We start from the raw sequence: 21,629 nt of genomic DNA, 5'->3' as shown, positions 1-21,629 counted from the left end.
ACTAGTATTCGAAAATGTTATCAGTGTAATATTCATGAAATTGGTGTGAAGAGAAAAGTCCTTCTTGGCGCTGGCTCCGGATGAGTGCACAGGTAAAATCCAGTGAAATATGTGAAGGAAAATAATATAACAAACACTTCAATATATTACTGTGAAATTAGCGATACTGTGACCACCTCTAAGTGCACTTCTGTTACTCAAGGTGTGTAAAACCTGTTAACTAGATGACTCCCACGTATTTAAAACGTGCTGATAACGTGATTGACTAAAAAAAATTAGAATTAGGGATTAATGCTGCATAGTAACACCACAGTGTATCTGATAGGGGGTTTGGCCCTACTGATCACCGATACATGCCACACTGATCAATAGAAAGAGTACTTAACTTTCATTACCCCTAGTACAGGGTGATAGTAGTGCAATGTGATGTATATGAAAAAGATACAATAACGTATAAAACATTACTAAAATAACATAGAACACAGACTGTTAGAATCACACTCACGGATTCCAACGTAAAAATGCTGCACATTTTTACGTTGGAATCCGTGAGTGTGATTCTAACAGTCTGTGTTCTATGTTATTTTAGTAATGTTTTATACGTTATTGTATCTCTTTTTCATATACATCACATTGCACTACTATCACCCTGTACTAGGGGTAATGAAAGTTAAGTACTCTTTCTATTGATCAGTGTGGCATGTATCAGTGTTCAGGAGGGCCAAACCCCCTATCAGATACACTGTGGTGTTACTATGCAGCATTAATCACTATTTCTATTTTTTTTTTTAGTCAATCACATTATTAGCACGTTTTAAATACGTGGGAGTCATCTGTTTAACAACAGGTTTTACACACCTTGAGTAACAGAAGCGCACTTAGAGCTAGTCACAGTATCGCTAATTTCACAATAATATATTGAAGTGTTTGTTATATTGTTTTCCTTCATATATTTCACTGGATTTTTACCTGTGCACTCATCCGGAGCCAGCGCCAAGAAGGACTTTTCTCTTCACACGAATACCAAGAAGGATTTTTGGACAATCCTGAAGTCGTCTAGGCTTCAGGTCTCTGGCCATTTCACAATATTGACATTGTAATTAATTCATCTACACACGATTTATACATTGTTAAACAAAGGCTGCATTAGCGCTGAAAGTTGTGTTATATTTCCACTTAATATTTATGATTGCCATACCGTGAAACTGAAACGTTTTGTTAACCAATATAATGATACATCATTGCTGCGTCAAATGTATTTTTGGTTGATACATATGGAAAAAACAGGTAGGTCGCGCTATATCCCACAGTGAACTGGCAGCCTATGATATAACCCTGACCCCTAGTCAGGCTGTGGAAATGGAAAAAAGTTATATCTGTGGCGCTCAACACTGTAATATTCAAAACAATTCTGATAAATGATATAAAATATACAACCATAGCCACGGAAATCGCCCGTCCGAATGGATGCTCCACGTGTTATGGGTGAACATGTAAATATATAAAAAAATCAAATCATAGCATAATACTGTAAAACATATACACAAATAAACAAACAACATACAACACTTAACAGACGCTGAGAACAACAGGTGACTACTTACAATAGCATTTAATATGGCATATCATTAATATCATAAAATACACTTAATAAACATAAAATAGTACATAAAAACATATAATAGGTTCAGGCAAGATTCTCCAACTCGGGTGGGGGTACCTGCTTACCGAAAACAAGATGGTGTCAGGCAATGGATAATTCAAAGAGTATCCCCTCTTATAGACCCTTCTGAAGCTGTGAGCTGCGAGCTGTGGGCAATTGAACGCTGGCGTTATGTTTATTAAGTATATTTTATGATATTAATGATATGCCATATTAAATGCTATTGTAAGTAGTCACCTGTTGTTCTCAGCGTCTGTTAAGTGTTGTATGTTGTTTGTTTATTTGTGTATATGTTTTACAGTATTATGCTATGATTTGATTTTTTTTATATATTTACATGTTCACCCATAACACGTGGAGCATCCATTCGGACGGGCGATTTCCGTGGCTCTGGTTGTATATTTTATATCATTTATCAGAATTGTTTTGAATATTACAGTGTTGAGCGCCACAGATATAACTTTTTTCCATTTGGTTGATACATAGCAACTTAATTCTGCGCTAACAATATAAACAGACTTTTTTTAAAGATTTACGCCAGGTTTAACTTTTTTTCCTTTGTCGCACAGATACAATTTGTTAGTACATACAGTACCATTTAGATCTGTGCACCATGATATTAGAATACAACTCTTTGTGATGCATAAAGCATTTTGATTGAGATAACTAAGGTTAGCACATATGTAACCCCTCCTTTTTTAGCCCTCAGACATTGCTGAGGCGGGGGCCTGAGTCGCTATCGATAACTTAATTGACCACGTGGCCTACAGTCAGACGGCGGTTTACTGAACCCTTAATAACTAGGCAGCCAGTGATCCTCAGCAGAGGATCACAACATACAGTAATAATACAATTCCCAATAACGCACCACGTGTGTGAATCAGTGTCAGTGGTGCTTTAGCCACCCATTCCTGGGTGTGTTGGATTGTGATGGTGCCGGCACACCGTGGGAGCTCTTTGTGTAATAACTGTTGCAGGCCTCAAATTCGCACAGGGTGCTTCAGTACTGCTGTGCTTTATAGCCATTGAGGTTTCCCCTCCAACGGCTCTCGAACACGTCCGGACTGTATCTCGCTGCCACATGTACTCTGAAGTCCTCGACCGAACTGATAGCCCTCAGGTCCGTGCAGAACTCTACACAACATGGACACCAACCCTTTTTAAAGGCTCCTCTCCCTCATAGTACCTCCTCTTCCACTGCTGTTATTAGTGGCTGCTCTCATGCCCATTACTTTCACATGTCCAAAGCACATCGGAGAGGAACCTGCCAGAGGGCTGTGTGGGTGTGGATCTCATCACACAGGGGGTTACACAGACTAGGTGCACAGAAGCGCAAGTAGATTTGATTTTAGGCTCCAAAGTATGTGTATGTGATCTATCGTTTTCCACTTGAGTATGCAAGTGTCCACAACCAGTGCAAACTGCTTCTTTTTAACACTGCGTGACTATGTCAAAGTATAAAGTTGTTTGCTGCGTGTTTTGTTCCAAATTGCTGCCCTTTTTTCATGAGCGTTTTGGGAAGTGGTTGTAGGAGAAATTAGGGGAGGAGATAGTCAGTGCAATATTATAGTGAAATTTATCAAAGGTTGCACCTATAACTGGTTCAGTTTTCCTCCCTCTTCACTTGTAATCAGACCGCCAGGTTTAGGTGGTGTTAACCTTTGTTGGTAAGATACCATCTCCAAATGTGGGAAGCAAGTTTGTCGAACGCAGGTGCAAATATCTGATCCGTGTTTTGCAGCGCATTGGCCCATTTTGATTTCTGTAATATCATATACTTTGTAACTTTGCTTTGCCATCTAAAATCTCCAAAAATGAGTTCTCTGAACTTCACTGCAACTTGTGAGTTTCTGGATGCCCACGGATGCGTGTGTTGTTAATTTGATAAGTCCAAATGTACAGCACTCGGTCACAAGATGCTAAAAGTTTATACAGCGCTGTCCACAGTTACAGGAGATATAAACGTTGCCTGGAAAAGCTTATGAAGTTTATGTTGTATAAAAAATATTTTTGTATCGGGACAAGCACCCCTGCCGAGAAAAGCTTACAGTGTAAGTTAGGGGTGTCAAACTCACTTCACATGATGGGCCTTAGGTTGTAGTGATTGGGGTAGAGGTTTAATTTAAGGTGGTTTTAGGGTAAGAGCTTTGGGTAATGGGTTTTAGGACAAGGGCTTAGGGTAGCGGGTTTTAGAGTAAGAGTTAAATATAGACTTACCTTAGCAGCAATGCTGCCGGCGGCGGGGTGAGCCACGGCGAAGCACCCGTGGTCATTTGGTTGCGGCTGAACGGCACATCCAAATGTCCTAGACCGTGATCAGATTTTATTATAGTTCATTTGGGCCATACGTACCATTAATTATCAAAATATGCGAATAATGCATAGTAGTATGCCATACTGTCCCGGCAAGCTTTATTCTATAGCTTGCCGGGTGCATAGCGGGCTAACCGCCGGGCTTCTCTCCGTTTTTAAAACGGAGTTTCCCGCGCGGCGGCCGCTTCAATAGATAAGCGCTAATGGCGCTTACTATTGAAAGCGCCCGAGGCGCGGGAAAACTGGCCGAAGATAGCCGCGCGCCGTCCGCAGCTGTTTTTAAACTGCGACGGCAGCCGCATTAGTTTTAAACCGGCCGCCACTGTGTGTCCACAACAATTCGCGAGCCCCCTCTAATTCCCCGGCCCGTCTCACTCTTACCCCCTCTCTTACACCCCCCCTCTACTCTCACTCTCCGCCCCGTCTATCAATTACCCCACTCTTACTCATTCCCTCCTCCCCTGGCCCCACGCAATCTGCCCCCTTTATCACAAAGTACATACAACCCCCACGCCACAAACACTTACAACCCACCCCCCAAATACAACACCCCCACCCGCAAAATACATACAACCCTCCTCCCCCACCCCCCAATTACATACATACAAACTTCCACCCCCCAAATACATACAACCCTCCCACCTTCCAAATACGTACAACCTCCCCACCCCCCAATTACATAAAAAAACATAGATCCAAGCATAGTAGGAAAAAAAAAATACTTTTTAGGCAAACCGTTCTTAAAATAAAATAGCATGTTGGGCCCCCCCCCCCCCCCAGAAAATATGGACCACACAAAAAAATCAGACGAGAAAAATATGAGTGTGAGCTGATGAAGGGAGGCCAGATACTACGCACTATACCTGCATGCTCTTCAAAATGAAAATGCTTCCAAATGCTTCCACTTTTTTTTAACCCGGTTCAGTTTGCAGAGATTTTCTCCTTGCAAGGATCCTCTTAAAACAGTGATTTTTTTTTAATTGTGTGCTGCCTCTGATACATCTTTCTTGTCCAAACATAGAATTTTTGAAGCAAGAGACTTCAGTCTGGGATAATGTGGTTGTTTTATATCGATAAATGTGTGCTAAGAACAATATGGGAACGCTTATCCTTTAATGGTGAGTCACACTGCAGCTCAATTATTTCCATTTTTGCAGCTCCTCTTGGACATCAGGCACATTTGGCTGAAAACAGGTTGCGGAAAATTGCAAACGTTCTCTCAAGCTTTTTAAAGTCAGAGAATCGTTCTTGAAATTACTTTTGTAGCCCAGCAATTTTGACCCTGTACTTTTCTGTGACAATATCACATTGAGACCCAGCTGTGTCATAATCATGGGCGTCCGCAGAAATGTTTTCAGGGGGGGGCATAATGTTAACTAGACAGAGAGAGAGAGTGGTTGTGGGGGGGGGGAGTGGGTGACGGGGTGGGTGACTGACACTTTGACTGACTGACTCGTGTGTGACTGACACTTGGGTGGGTGACTGACTGACTGTGGGTTGGTGTCTGTATTCATTCACAGACAGACAGACACAAACACACACCCTCCCTCTCTCAGACTCTCCCCCTCTCAGACTCTCCCCCTCTCAGACTCTCCCCCTCTCAGACTCTCCCCCTCTCAGACTCTCCCTCTCAGACTCTCCCTCTCAGACTCTTCCTCTCCCTCTCAGACTCTCCCTCTCCCTCTCAGACTCTCCCCCTCTCAGACTCTCTCCCTCTCAGACTCTCCCCCTCTCAGACTCTCCCCCTCTCAGACTCTCCCCCTCTCAGACTCTCCCTCTCAGACTCTCCCCCTCTCAGACTCGCCCTCTGCCTCTCAGACTCTCCCCCTCTCAGACTCTCCCTCTCAGACTCTCCCCCTCTCAGACTCTCCCTCTCAGACTCTCTCTCTCTCAGACTCTCTCTCTCAGACTCTCCCTCTCAGACTCTCCCTCTCAGACTCTCCCTCTCCCTCTCAGACTCTCCCTCTCAGACTCTCCCTCTCCCCCTCAGACTCTCCCTCTCAGACTCTCCCTCTCCCCCTCAGACTCTCCCTCTCAGACTCTCCCTCTGCCTCTCAGACTCTCCCTCTGCCTCTCAGACTCTCCCTCTCAGACTCTCCCTCTCAGACTCTCCCTCTCAGACTCTCCCTCTCAGACTCTCCCTCTCAGACTCTCCCTCTCAGACTCTCCCTCTCAGACTCTCCCTCTCCCCCTCAGACTCTCCCTCTCCCTCTCAGACTCTCCCTCTCAGACTCTCCCTCTCAGACTCTCCCTCTCAGACTCTCCCTCTCAGACTCTCCCTCTCAGACTCTCCCTCTCAGACTCTCCCTCTCCCTCTCAGACTCTCCCTCTCAGACTCTCCCTCTCAGACTCTCCCTCTCAGACTCTCTCCCTCTCCCCCTCAGACTCTCCCTCTCCCCCTCCGACTCTCTCCCCCTCCGACTCTCTCCCCCTCCGACTCTCTCCCCCTCAGACTCTCTCCCCCTCAGACTCTCTCCCCCTCAGACTCTCTCCCCCTCAGACTCTCTCCCCCTCAGACTCTCTCTCTCACTCAGGCTCTCTCTCTCACTCAGACTCTCTCTCTCACTCAGACTCTCTCTCTCACTCAGACTCTCTCTCTCACTCAGACTCTCCCTCTCAGACTCTCCCTCTCTCCCTCAGACTCTCCCTCTCCCCCTCAGACTCTCCCTCTCCCCCTCAGACTCTCCCTCTCCCCCTCAGACTCTCTCCCCCTCAGACTCTCTCCCCCTCAGACTCTCTCCCCCTCAGACTCTCTCCCCCTCAGACTCCCTCCCCCTCAGACTCTCTCCCCCTCAGAATCCATCTCTCACTCAGACTCTCTCTCTCACTCAGACTCTCTCTCTCACTCAGACTCTCTCTCACTCAGACTCTCTCTCTCTCACTCAGACTCTCTCTCTCTCACTCAGACTCTCTCTCTCTCTCACTCAGACTCTCTCTCTCTCTCTCACTCAGACACACACACCACACACACCACACACACCACACACACCACACACACCTTGTCTGGTGCCACTCTAATGCAGATAGTCCCAAGGTGTAGCTCCATCTCTTTCTTACCCCCTCTCTTCTTCATTCACTCTCTCCCCTAACCCCTCTCTTCCTCACTTCCTCTATTACACCCCCTGTCTCCTCACTCTCCCCCCTCCATCAATTATCCCCCTCTGACTCAAACCCACTCCCTGAATCCGTCCTCCTCACATTCATTCCCTCCCCCCCTGATCTCACACACACACATAGACACACACTCAGACACAAACTCAGACACTCGCAACAAGGGGGAATCGGAGCAGGGCGGGGGGGAACCGGAGCAGGGGGGGGAATCGGAACGGGAAGGGGGGACCCGGAGCAGGGGGGGAATCGGAACGGGAAGGGGGGACCGGAGCAGGGGGGGGGAATCAGAACAGGGGGGACCAGAGCAGGGGAAGATTTTGGAACGGGGGGGATCGGAGCAGGGGGGGGGAATCAGAGCAGGAGGACAAGGGGGAAGCGAGAGTGGCATGGAGCAGTACTCACCTGACTTGCTCCATGCAGGAAAGGGCGGGCCTCGCTATGCAAGGTCAGATAGGCTCCGCAGGGGTGAGCAAACTTTTTATGCCGAGCCCCCCTTTTCATCCATTTAATTTCTCGGGCCCCCCCTGCCTGACGTAATCAAAATCACATGAACCCCCCCCCCCCTTTATTAAACGATATACAATGTAAATACAAATATGTTTCAACAGCTCGCGCTTGCAAAATTGGGCTGCGTCCACGCTGCCGCCGAGAGTGGTGACATCACCAACTCTCCAAGCATGAGCACAGGGTGTCCTGCATAATTTTGCAAGCACGAGTGGGGGGTATGGATCAGGGCTATTTCTGTGTTTGTGTGTGGCTGTGTGTGGGTGTGGGGTTGTGCGCATTGACTGCTGCTGAGCATGCTTCAATGTCAATTTTGTTTGTCTCCCCAAGCGCCAAGCTTGGGAGAGCGTACACCCTCCAGTTTGTGCAACGCTGCATTCAATCACAACACCCATACACACACACACAATCACAACACAGACACACCACACACACAATCACAACACACACAACACCCCCCCACACACTAATATCACAACACACACTAATATCACACCACACAACACACACAATCAATCACAACACACACACACACACACACACACACACACACACACACACATCACTATACATATATATACACACACACACATCACTATACATATATATATACACACACACACACACACATCATTATACATATATATACACACACACACACACACACACACACACACACATCATTATACATATATATATACACACACATCACTATACATATATATATATATATATATATATATACACACACACACACACACATCACTATACATATATACACACACACACACATCACTATATATATATATATACACACACACACACACACACACATCACTATACATATATACACACACATACACCACTATACACACCACTATACACACACACATCACTATACACACACACACACACACACATCACTATACACACCAATATAAATATACACACACACACACCTGTACTGCATGCTCGGTTCCCCACGCTGCTGAACACTGGAGGTGTAGGAAGAGGAGGGCTTGTGTCTGTGTGCAGAGGGACGCCCCGCCCCCTCTGCAAGCACAGGGAAACAGCAGCAGCAGCAGCACAGAGTTTCTGCCCGCCACTACTCTGCTCTGCCCCCAGGTTTCGCCGCACAGGCTGCACCCCCCCCCCCTAAATAATTTGGCGCCCCCCAGTTTTGGGCACCGCTGAGATAGGGCTTGCGAGGGCCAAAAAAAAAAAATCCTGGCAGCGTGCCAACACGCGCCAGCCAATCAGGAGACAAGGGAGGTTTTTGTTTTTTTGCAGAAGAGCGCGCTAAATCCTGTCACGCCAGTGCCCTCTGTTCCCCGCTGTTGGCGGCCCAGGATCCAGGGGGGGGCAAGCGCCCCCCCTTGCCCCCCCCTGCGGACGCCCATGGTCATAATGTGGGAAAATGTGCCAAATTCTCCCAGGTTACTTTTCCCAAAGCTGAAGCTTAATGTTGAAGACACAAAATGCTCTCATACAATTCTGCACCTGGTTCTTTGTGTTAAGACAGTTCATGTGTTCAGTAAAATCCACCACAAAAGCACGATCTTGAAGCCATTCATTATCTTGCAATTTAGGTACATCTTTCCCTTTCTTATCCATAAACACCATATATCGTCATGCAATTCATCGATGAGCTTCAGAACAGTCCCCCGACTTAGCCACAAGACCTTCAGTCTGATATGCCAGTCCACCGTGAATCTCACAGAAAGCAGTTAAACTGCTTATGGTTGAGACCTGGGGAAAGTCTCAATTTTAATTCCCACATCCATAACATTATTCATCTTCAGGGTTTTACTACACTGAGCTTCTTGGTCCAAATGCAATGGAAATGTCAAAACTGGGTTTGGGTTGATTGCTAAAAACTTGTCTTTACCTTTTTATTGTAACTCCAGCTTTCCTACCCACCATTTGTAGTGCTCTGCCTGTGGAGAGACTCGCAGCTCGTGCCCAGTCTACACCTAATCTGCCCAGAAGAGTTCATCAGCCGTGTCTTTAATCAGAGCGACTTTTCCAAACTCTAATATTATGTGCATATTTTCATCAACACCACGAATGAAAACGGCAAGCAGCGCCACGTCTGTTACATCCGTACTTTGGTCAGTTGCAACCGGAAACGCGTCAACGGATTTAACTGTGTCCCGGGGGTTGACTATTCACTGATTTGTCTCTGCGACTGTGTTTCTTGTGAGGCTTATATTTGTAAAAGCTTGCCGCTTATCAGGACCGATTAATTCTGCAGCCTTCAGCATGCACTTTTTCAAAAAGTCGCCTTCCGAAAATGACAGTTATTTCATGGGCAATTGTAGTTCGCCTTAATTGCGGCCTCACTTAATTGATGAGCATGTCTCAAAAATTATTGCTGTTTTTTCAACTGCTGTAATGCAGAAACTTTGCTTGCACGTAACTTTCCAGTGTATTTATCGTATGTATCACCATAGTTACGTGACGCTGATGGAGTCCCAGTAAGAGATATGTGAAGAGGTACACTAATGGAGACTGATTTGGGTGAAATTAAAACATGACTGTATTGAGCTTTTTCCTTTAAACAATGCACAGCATGCAAAAACAAAATAAACAAAGCACCTACTCCACTTTGGAGAATAACTAAACAGTATATGCCCTGACTATGTGTGACTGGCTGGGTAGGCCAGTTCCCAGTTCAAAAAACACATACAATACTATATTTCTCAGGGAGCAATATATAAGAAATACTTATCTGGCTTATCTTCAACTGCAGGCTTTGCAGTCCAGCCGCTCCCAGGAATATTAGTCTGGTCTTTCCTCTGTCAACACAGTTGTGTGCTAAGGAAAATCTTCCTCTCTGTTTCTCACAGGAGGCATTTCTAGAGCTCTGATTATCCAGTTGGAGCTTGGTCAATTGAGTAGCTGAAATTAACCAGCTCCCTGCTGGATTCAGTGCTCTGAGACAGCTTTATTTAAACAGGGATAAGTCCCTGTTAAAGTCCCCTAATCGGATGCTTCTTCTCACGAACTCAACGCATTTAGTTTGGGCATAAGCTTCATCAGGAAGGAACTCTGTTCAAGGCTCTCAAAGGTTTCTGGGTGGCCGTTACCAGAAGCAGCACCAGCCAGCACCTTACAGCTGACTCCATCGGCGTCGTGGAAGCGGTGAGGTCCCGCTTCTCAGAAAATATGTTTTTATATACATACATGCCTTAAAGAATGGCCTTACTGTAAGAGCACATTTGAGAGGTTTGCTTTTACTACTCTATAAAGTTTTACATATATTTTGCGCAATGGTTTTCTATTCTTCCAAGATAATCCACATCACCCGCAACCTGTTTGCCACAGATTGTGATATACCCATTGATACTCACTAGGAGGTGAGGGTAACCTCTGGGGGGTTTTCTACTATGACATCACTACTGACTCATACAATACTAGTTTATTGTTTGTTTCTGGGGTTTTTTTTTCATTTCATTTGTGGATGCCCTCTGCTCCCTCATCTCTTTGGAACCAATGCACGTGAGAAACTGGAGAACTCATTGAAGGTTGAATGTTTCTCATTGAAGGTTGAGTGGAGGACTCAATGTTTTCACTGAATATGACTTTTTTGTGTGTTACATTAACCACCATTGTGTGGGAGTAGTGGGTTAGATATTGATCTCACTATTACGCACATTTTTGGCTTTTACACTTTATTAACATTGATGATTTTATTTTCCAATTTCATTTTACTGTTTTATAAATTACTGGTTGAGAGCGCCGCTCCTGTTATCTGCCCCCAACTGCCAAATGTCAAGCACAGGTATTGTGTACGTACGGTACCATTAAGTATCACTTGGGAGTAGGTAACTATACATGCCAGACTTAAATTTTTCTATGTTTTTTGTTTTTTAATCTTTTTGTGAACGTGGTTCACAGCCCCTCCCAACAATCTGTTTACCCGATCCGCAATGTCCCGAACTTGAGCCACTGGGCGACATACTGTTTGGCTCATGTGCTCAGGATTACAGATTACCCTATCTACCTTCCTAATAATAGAGTCCCCTACTGCCACAACCTCTGTGCTGGAGGAACTATACCTCTGGCTAGAGGAATTTAGTCTCCCCCAGCCTTACCATTCCTGCCCTGACACTCCCAATATCTTCACTCAATTTGGCAAATCTATTGGGATGGTTGAGCTCAGAACTGGCCTGCTTCTTCCCTCTGCTTCCCCTTCTGTTACCCACCTACCCACTTGTTCCTCACTCACAGCTCCACCTTCTGCACCACTAGTCTCAGCCAGGGCCTGCTAAGTGAGCACTAAACTCTTTTCTAGATTCTCAATGTTCCTCAATATTGCAAGTTGTCCCTTCAGATCAGCAATCTGAGTCTCTAATTATTGTGCCGGCGACATCAGGCTACGGTCGCTGGAAAAATCTGATTGAGATGACTTCCAGCGATCGCGACCAAGCCGTCGCTCCGTTGCGCTGTCGCGTTTCGCTTACTATAAGCGCACGTGATGGCGACAATGCATTTGTTTTGTCGCGTCGCTGTCGCCGGCACTATAAGTGCAGCCTTAAGAGACCACCTGCTCACACTTCTCAAAGCAGTATGCTCCCTGGAACAGCTGCTCCAAGTGTACATATAGTACATGTGGCAAGATGTGCATTTAGTTACATTCTCAATCATGCTCATTGTTGCAACTATGGAGTTATAAATGCTAACAATTTACTATACGTCAATATACTATACCTTGTTTCAACCTTTCCTTGTTGTAACTCCCAGTATCCCGGAACACTAGGGCCAGAGACCTCCTCGTCAACCTGCTCCTGGCATTAGCCAAACTGGCTATTTATAAGTCCAGGAAGCAGTGTTTGGCTGGGGAGGTATCCCTCACCTGCTAGGCCTTATTCCGGGTGCTGGTGCGCTCCCGTATCCGAGCAGAGTACACACACGCTGTCTCCACTGGGCAGGAAGCTGCGTTCACTTCCCAGTGGGCCTTAAGTGGGGTGCTCTGCTCGGTATCCCCCCATGGTTTTTCTTTTAAGCTTAACCTCCTTATTTAGTGCACTGTTTTTCTTATTTTACAGTTGCACTAGTTTCTGGCCTAAGTTTATTTTAGTTTGAGCCTTACCTTTTTCTGGTTGGTCTCTCTGCCAACCAGATGTCGTATTACGTGATTGGCTGGCTTCGCCAGCCAATCAGTATAAGGCTGAACAATATATATCTGGTTCTAACTCTGCACTTGATACAAACAGCACTTGAAATCAAACAGTAATTCAATCACACAGATCAGGACACGCATATAAAATGTTTACATAAATCATTGTTTTGGTATTCTTTCATAATGCACAACTTAGGCTGCGGCCAGGGTGACGCTGAGCGGGCGCTCGTGGTCCGCGCCATGAATCACATTGCTGCAATGTGTTTTCCAGTGTGAAGGTGCGTGTGCCGTGAGCGCACTGCGCTCAGCTGCTTGCAGAGACAATTTTGTTTCTGCGGCTCGCAGGCGCGTCATATGAACAGTTCGCCAAACGATGGCGAACCAGCTCCATGATGTCATGGTCGCGCTCCCCGAGCGTGCAACTGGCTGGCGACAAATCCTCCAAGCAGAATCAGAGCCAATCTCGAACACCAGCAAACTCTCATTCACCCTGGCCGCATCCTTAGGCTTCGGGCATGGTGGATCAATTCGTGCTGACCCGCGCTGCTGCTCCCTCAACCAGGAGCTTTTTGCTGGCCTGGCAGAGGAGACAGCAAGCACGCTTCGGAGGCGGGTGGTGGGCGTGTCGGCAGGCAGGGAAATTCTGGCGCCGACGTCAACATCACGCATGAAAATGCCGGCTGCAGCCTCATTGGATTTCGAGCGGTCATGTGACCGCTCCTCCGCTCCCCTGAGCGGCAAATTTCAAACTTGCCTGTCTCGGCAAATTTTCTCAGCCTCCACACGTGTGCGGAAGCAGCTGCTAAAGCCGCGCTGATGACAGATGCAGGGGGTAAGTGCATCTGCTCAGCACGGCTCAGCACAACCCTATCTACTATGTCCCAGGCCTTAGTCTGCAAGCTCGCAGTGCAGCATTTCAGTCTCTTTTCATTGGTCCACCTCTCATAACATACCTCGCACTATTCCCACTCACAACATGCATCCTTCCATCTGCTTTTACACACAAGTCCCTGTTATGTCTTTTTCTATCTCTGCAACATGTCTCTGATTCCTGGCGTTCTCTAGTACAGCAAAGCAGTGTGGGCCATATTCAATAAGCTGTTTTCTACCGTAAGACGCCTTCCAGCGCTGGAAGAAGAATGGGCTGTAAGGTGTGTTTCAGCGTGAAAGGTGTTTTATGACAGAAGACTTCTTAGTAGCTACTGTATGGGCTTATTTGTCGCAATATTAGAGTCCTTGCCCAGCATGGTACAGATTTTGTAATGGTCAGAATTGTCCACATAGCTTTAAGATTAAGAGGAACAAGACCAAAAACGACTATACCTTTTTAGAGGGATCTGTGACTACCATTTCTGGGGCATAAGGAGTTATTTAAAGTTTCCTAAAAAATGCCTGTATGTCAGTAAGACTAGACCATGAACTGGAAGGTTCCCTGTTTTTTAATTCAGAGCTAAAAAATAACTATATATTTACATACGTTCATACAATGTGTAATATATTGGTGTATTCAGCACACAAAAAATTGTGTCCGATATGTGTCTGATCAGATCCTGTCAGAGCTATGTAAGAATGTATAATCATTGTATGGTTGAATAATTTGATGTTTCCACATGTGCTATAACAATGCAATACAACACTCCCATAGGTATATCAAAGCTGTTTGAAAGATGTGGAATTTCTACACACAATTCTGAATTATAGGTTGGGCGTGAAGTGTTGCAATTGTACAGTTGCGGTTCTGTGAAAATAGGTGTGTGCTTCAGTGCCAGTTAATACACATTTTATTTTGCCGAACAGAACATTTCAGCCTTTGGAAGGTATATTCATATCAGGAAGCACTGAATGTACTACTGCCTACACAGATTGTGCAAATTCACCACTGCACGTTCTGCTGGTACCTGCTCGTGTCTTCTGTCTTTGTAGGGAGGAGTTTAGTTGCTTTCTGTAGTTGACACAGGTTTCAAGCTCCTATAATAGTGCTTGTGGGATGCTGCGGAGGCCTCATTTTAAATCCTCTTCCTCCTGATCTGTGTCACTATGTCTGTGGAGCAGGATCCCTCCCATCCCGAGAGAACTGCCTATGTCTCAGGCTGCTGCTGCAGGTAGGGGGAGAAATTCTAGACACAGACAAACACCTCCTGCCTAATGCCTGCTGTCTGATGTTGGTGTACATAAGAGAGAAAATGTGCTTTGCATGTGTTAGAGCAGTAGATGATGTTTGTACAGCACTGTGTCTGTGACATGCAGCAATGTAAGATAAGCTCGATTCCCCACTGTACTGAAGTCTGATGTTGCCTTCTACTTGTGTCGCAAGTATGAGTATTTTACTGGGGAAACAGCCAACAGAACTGTAAATTGTGGACATTTTAATAAACAAAAAGACGTGTGGCTTATACATTGTAAAATCCGGGCACCATGGCGTTTCAGGGCTCATTGTCTTTTTTTGAGGCTAAAAGCTTTTGGAACCATTAATTAACCCTGAACAGTATTGAGCTTTTAAATTTCCTTAAGCTCAATTTGAATGTTTGTTTTTATCAGACGGGGTAAAGTTTGCTGTATGCATATGTGGTAAAGAGTGCGTAATGATAGAATGTGGCATTTACAGCGTGTTTTCAGGAGGCAGTCAGTGCCTGGTAAGCCATAGGTGTCTGTCTGAAAAATGACTTGACCTGAGGCTCGCAGATACGCAGTAACGATTGCAGGGACCCACCTACTGGCTGTAAGCTGACGTGAGCACAGTCGCACAGGTACTGACTGTATGCTAAGTGAGTGCAGACACATACTGACGTGAGCACAAATAGACTGTTTAAGGTGACCTGAGTACAGGAACAGTCTTTTTGTAGCACACGTACAAGCTGACATAAGGAGAGACGCACAGATGCTGACTGTGTGTACCGGGTACATCAACTGACCTACAAAAACAATGGATTGAACAAAGATATTGGCATTATGGCTCATGTTGGCATTAAAGTGTATCGATGTCGACCATACTCCGTTTTTTCCCCCTCAATGCTCCAAACAAACCTGCCAACATTTTACAGGTCGCGAAATAGAAGCCTGCTGTGTTCTAGTGGCAGGCCAGTTATACTGTACAGTATATGCTTGTAGGCTTAGCTGAGTTGCCACCTCCTAGTTATATATGGCCAGTGAAGCTGCCTACGGATGGGGTTCATGTTATATTCTGCAGCATTGCTACTTGTGTGTCTGACACCTTTTCAGAAAGTGCCTCTCCAATTCTGAAGTGGGCATACTGATGTGTCCTGTGTGATACACTAAAGAGTATGGTGAGGGGGGTCTAAACTTGTAAGTGGTATGCCTTAAGGTACGGTAATGGTGCGACTGCTTTTTAACATATTTTTTGACTATCTTGAGGTTGATATAGCGTGTAAAGTCTCCATCGTTTGCTATAGACCCTCGATTATATACGACAGTAATATCATAACCGGATGTAATTTCTCTACAGAAGGACTTGGATAAACTGGAAATTTTGGAAGGTTAATGGCAGATGTGGTTTTATACATGTAAATGAAAGGTTATGCACTTGGGAAGCAAGAATAGGCAGGCTACAGTGTATACACAAACGAAATAGGACAAAGTTATGTCAATCCTCGTTGGAAAAGAATTTAGGAGTGCTTATAGACAGCAGGTTTAGCAACAGTGCTCAATGTCTGGCAGTAGCTGCAAAGACTAATGGGATGTTATCTTGCGTAAAACGGTCTGGATGCAAGGGAAGAGCATAATTTTGATACTGAATAAATAGTTGGTAAGACCACACCTTTTTATATAGAGTACAGTTTTAGCTCCATAAAAAAAAACTTTATGGAACTGAAAAAAGTTCAAGGAAGAGCCACGAAAGTAATACAGGGGACTGAACGTCGGACTTATGAGGAGAGGCTAGTTTAATTAGATTTTGTATACATTGGAAAAGAAGCGTCTGAGAGGACATATGATAACTATTTATAAATAGTAAATACAATATCAGAATTTCAGGGGGAAATCCACAGGGAGATTCTGGAGTGCAGATTCACCTGGGGTTGTCGCAGATAGCTAGAGTTGGAGTCCAGATCCGCGGTGCAATGATCAGAGGAGAGAAACAGGCAGAAGGGGTAGTCGGGAAGTTCTAGGTACTGCAGCACAACTTTACTTCAGTTAGCAAAGCTATTGTGAAGCTCCGATAGCTAGGGAGATGCCTTCTTATAGGTCTTGGAAGTCAGGTGGTATAGTCAGTAGCTGTCTAGGAAGGACCTGCACAGAATAACGCAGTTCCTTTGTGTGGGTCTTTGCATACAAGGAACTTTCAAAGGAACTATTCATCCGAAGGACAGTATAAATGGCACTGAGTCTTCCCTTTGAGATTGGAGGAGAATAGATTTCGCCAGCAGCAAAGGAAATGGTTATTTACAATAAGGGCAGATAGAATGTACTGCCAATTGAGACTGTGATTTTATTTATTTATTTATTTATAAAATATTTTACCAGGAAGTAATACATTGAGAGTTACCTCTCGTTTTCAAGTATGTCCTGGGCACAGAGTAAAACAAATAATACATGGTTACAAGTACAGTTACATAAATGAACAGGGTATACATTATATACAAGACATTGCATGCACAGTTAAAGAAAATATATATTATGAGCGTATGAAACAGTTACAGATACATGATGATGGCAGATACAATCGTGCTGCGGAATATTTTGGCGCTGTACATATAAACGATGATAATAATAATAACAATCAATATCTTTAGGAAAAGGTTGACCATCTTTTTATAAAGCAAAGGTATACAGGGATATACCAAATAAGTAAACATGTAAGGATGTTGATCCAGGGAGAAATTTGATTGCCATTACTGTAGTCAAGATACAGAGAAAGTGACATGGTCACAGCAGTCCCTTTTTCACATTGCACGCAAGGTAGAGGAAATAGTAATGTACATAAAGATATAGTATCCACCAAAGGAACTATTGTCCCATAGAGAGTATAAATATGAGAGTATCCTTATGTACATATTTATACTCTCTATGGGACAATAATTTCTTTGGTGGATACTATATCTTTATGTACATTTCTATTTCCTCTACCTTGAGTGCAATGTGAAAAGGGGACTGCTGTGACCTTGTCACTTTCTCTGTATCTTGATACATATATTTTCCCCATGCACCAGGTTTTCTATACATCTTTACACTTGGGTTTGAGCGGTATCTTGCCATCATCTATTATACATTACTGTAGTCAGGAAGGAATTTATTGCTCCCCTTATGCGACATCATTGGATAATGTTTCACTGGGGTATTTATAAATACACTGTAGGATCAGTATTTCAGTCGAATAAATGTAACATAGGTTGAACACAATGGACATACTGTATGTCTTTTTTTCAACCTCATCTTTTATGTAACTGGCAGGCAGTTTTTACGCCCGTATTTTATCACGGTGATCAGTGGCATAGGGCATTAGTTTACAGTTTGCATATTGTTTATTTGTATGTGAGCACAGCCACAGAGATACTAATTATGGTAGAGAGCAGGAGGGCTACCAACAAGAAAGGCTTTCATCGGAATACCTACCTAGGCAAGTTCTCTTTGTGATCACAGCCAGTGTTTTCTGTGTGATTGTATTGTATGTCTTTATTTATATAGCGCCATTGATGTACATAGCACTTAGATTATATCACACATAGCGTGTGATTATATCTCTTGTATTTTTTACTATATTGAAGGCAAGGTAGGGATTAAAAATCAGAAGGTAAAGTCCGCCAGACCAGCACTGAAAGGGTAAAAAAAAAAAAATACAAATGTATTGCTTTCCTTCTAAGAGATAAAATAACATTTATCAAGATGTTGAAATGTTTGACTAGAAGCATGTCCAAAATGTTCAAACTAAAACAGAAAGGCCAGCTCAACATACAAAATGACACAACATACAGTATAGTACAACACTTCAGTGCTTATCTGCTCATGAGTTAGGCCTGGGACATAGTGAATGGAAGCTCGCTGAGGAGGGCTGAGCCGCGCTGAGCAGATGCACAAACCCCCTGCATCTGTCATCAGCGCGGCTATAGTTTCCCCTTCCGCATGCGCGCTGATGTGTGCGGAGGCTCAGAAAATTGGAACAGACAGGGAAGTTTCAAATTTGGCGCTCGGGGAAGCGGAGGAGCGGTCACGTGACCGCTTCCATCCAATGGGAGCGGGGGACTAGCCCCGCCTCTGCTCCGCCTCCGCCCCACCCCCACCCCTAGAGCGCGCTCACTGCCTCGCCTGCAAGGACAGGAAAAAGCTCCATTTTCAGCAGGCGAGGCAGAGCAGGAGTGCGCCTCAGCGAGCTTCAAGTTACTATGTCCCAGGCGTAAGGGTCATTTAGTTAAATCCTTTGGCCAAAAGTTATAAGCCTGCAGCCACCTCACGGCATGACCAGTATGCAGGTCCTAACACTACCTGGCACAATTCTCATGTACCTCTCTCTTCTGCTGGAGGGAGAAAGACCATACTGGGTCTGTGATTCACAGGATCATGATAAAAACGGTTAATTGGAAAGTGGGGCGGGGCGAGCTTCAAACCCTGGGGAGGAAGGGCCACACCTCCAAGCAAAAACAGCTACATAACCCATCAAGCTCCAGAACCCCAAAACCCACCCTCACATCATACATACAGCATATATATTAGTGTCAAAAAGCAGTGTTACTGAGCATGGCAAGATATACAAACAAAAACAGAAAGGCCAGTGCAACATACAAAATGACACAACATATAGTGCAATACTTCAGTGCTGTCCAAAATGTTGTTTTCTGTACATTACCATTACAGTTGATCAAATAGTAAGGAATATCTTATCCAAACTGCATTTGGAATGATGCAGTAGTATGTCAATGTAAGACTTTTTTTAGGTTGATATTAATTTAACCCATGTTCCTGGCTTAATAACCTTATCTCTCTGTCACTCTTTCTCTTGCCAGTTCTAACTGTTCAGACTTCTGGTCTTCTCCAAACCATGCTGAGGGCGAGAGTGCAGCAGCTGCTGCTGAGCAACGTATCCGGACAACAGCACCCCAGCCCCACAAAGCTGCCAGCCCTTCTCCGGCTCGCCTGCAGCCGCTACCCCTCCGTACGTCCCCTGCACGATCAGACATTACACCCAGAATGGGCGGCCTTGGCCAAGAAACAGCTGAAGGGGAAGGACCCAGAGAGTTTGAGATGGCACACACCAGAGGGTATAGTTATAAAGCCCCTTTATACCAAGAGAGACACTAAGGATATTCCAGAGGAGCTGCCGGGGGTGAAGCCTTTCAGCCGCGGTCCGTACCCCACCATGTACACCCATAGGCCTTGGACTATCCGACAGTACGCTGGCTTCAGCACGGTGGAGGAGAGCAACAAGTTCTATAGGGACAACATAAAGGGTGAGGGTGAATTTTAACAGGACTGCATGCTAAGAAAAACTTCCCAGCACTTTAAAATAGGTTGAAATCTTCGACACTAAGATATAGTTTGAATACTGTAAATAATTTTATGTAACTGTGTCTGCAATGGTATGTTAAAAGCTGCATATACACCTGGATATATCAAAGCATGATTCAAGGTGTCGCGCCAGTTCCGGTGCTAACTGCCGTTGACTTGATCGGTAGTTACACGTACTTCCAGAACGGGCGTGATCCAGCACATCATTTTTTTTATTAAATCCCGGCGTTTCAGTTTTTAATATTGTTTTATTTTGCAGTTGAGTTGTTTTGCCATGTCTGAAATTGTCTAAAATGTGAAGTGCACACTTGAGGATACGCTGATTTGAGATGTCTTATGTTAGAGAAAGGAGGCCGTCTCGTTGAGTTTGGGAGGAAATGCTAGGGTATAATGAGATTATGGTTTTAATCCAATTGCACAGTGGTTTTCAATTTGCGGTCCCAAGGTCATGAAAACTGCAGTGGTGGTCCCTGAAACCTTTCAGTAACTCGCTTCAGGCAGCAGCTCTCTCCTACAGTCTGTATACTTTGTAATACTGCCAAAGGCTGTTGTTTTAGAAACAGGGCAAGTCGTTTTTTAAATATACTGTATCCTATATGTATATAATTTTCTATTACAATGTAAGCTTGGTGGACCTCTAAACCATTGTTACCGCTGAAACAGTCCACATTATGAAAAAGTTTGGGAACCCCTGGTTTGGCACATTCTTCTACTTCTGGAGCAACAGTAACTGGTTCTCTACCCATCCTTATTCTTTACCCTATGTAAAGAGTGCTGTACAGAGCAAGTTTATGCTGCGGCAGAACTGGAGGGCGATTAGTTAGGAATTTCAATACACTGCGGCCTCTGTGATTCATTAGTTGATTTGGCAGCTTCATTGCTGCCCAGTCCCTGGTTCCTGTACTCTTTTAATTACTCTAGGCATACGCTAAAAGCCTAAGAGAGAGCATTCAGTTTATTTAGTAAAATTATTAAAACAGCAATCCATACAGCACCAAGTGTCCCCTAACCACTAAAAAAAGTTACATTTTAAATATTTAATTTTAAATCTCACAACTGGGAAGCCACCCAAAAAAAGTTGATTTGCCTTTGGAATAGCTGTTCTGTATTTGTTGACCAAAGCATATGCCCCATAATACCATTTAAAACAATTAGGTTTTCACTTAGTGAAATATGTTACTTGGGTTAGTGACACATGGAAACCTCCTTCACTCTCACGCCCTCCATCACTCCCTCCATCACTCCCTCCATCGCTCTTTATGATCCCGCTATCTTTGCTTTTCTGTCACTCTTTGGTCTTTATTCAATCACACTGAAATTGTCTCAAAACTGCAATTCAAGTCAATGCTGAATCTAGCATGAACTTCATCTCCAGGAAGTGTCATTTGCCAAACATAACTGGGAAGTAGTGAATCAACTCAGACTACAAGTGAATATAATTGACTTGCCATTGGCAGA

General features: G+C 44.5%; 1 protein-coding gene across 4 annotated transcripts in view; it reads left to right on the top strand.

Annotated features, from left to right (window-relative positions):
* MMUT (methylmalonyl-CoA mutase) overlaps window positions 1–21,629 on the top strand; it is a 68,156-nt gene that overhangs the window by 2,510 nt on the left and 44,017 nt on the right. For 2 of the 4 annotated variants that reach the window (XM_075598560.1, XM_075598562.1), the window contains exon 2: window positions 19,670–20,113. In XM_075598560.1, the coding sequence (XP_075454675.1) occupies window positions 19,670–20,113 (444 nt within the window). Of the gene's footprint in view, window positions 1–5,002; window positions 5,095–14,692; window positions 14,819–19,669; window positions 20,114–21,629 lie in introns of those variants that run through there. The other 2 variants (XM_075598559.1, XM_075598561.1) reach the window with 2 other exon arrangements.

This window comes from Ascaphus truei, chromosome 4 (genome assembly GCF_040206685.1).
Source record: "Ascaphus truei isolate aAscTru1 chromosome 4, aAscTru1.hap1, whole genome shotgun sequence".
Taxonomy (NCBI): Eukaryota; Metazoa; Chordata; class Amphibia; order Anura; family Ascaphidae; genus Ascaphus; species Ascaphus truei.
The sequence above is the reverse complement of the archived record's forward strand: the minus strand, read 5'-3'. Positions and strand labels throughout refer to the sequence as shown.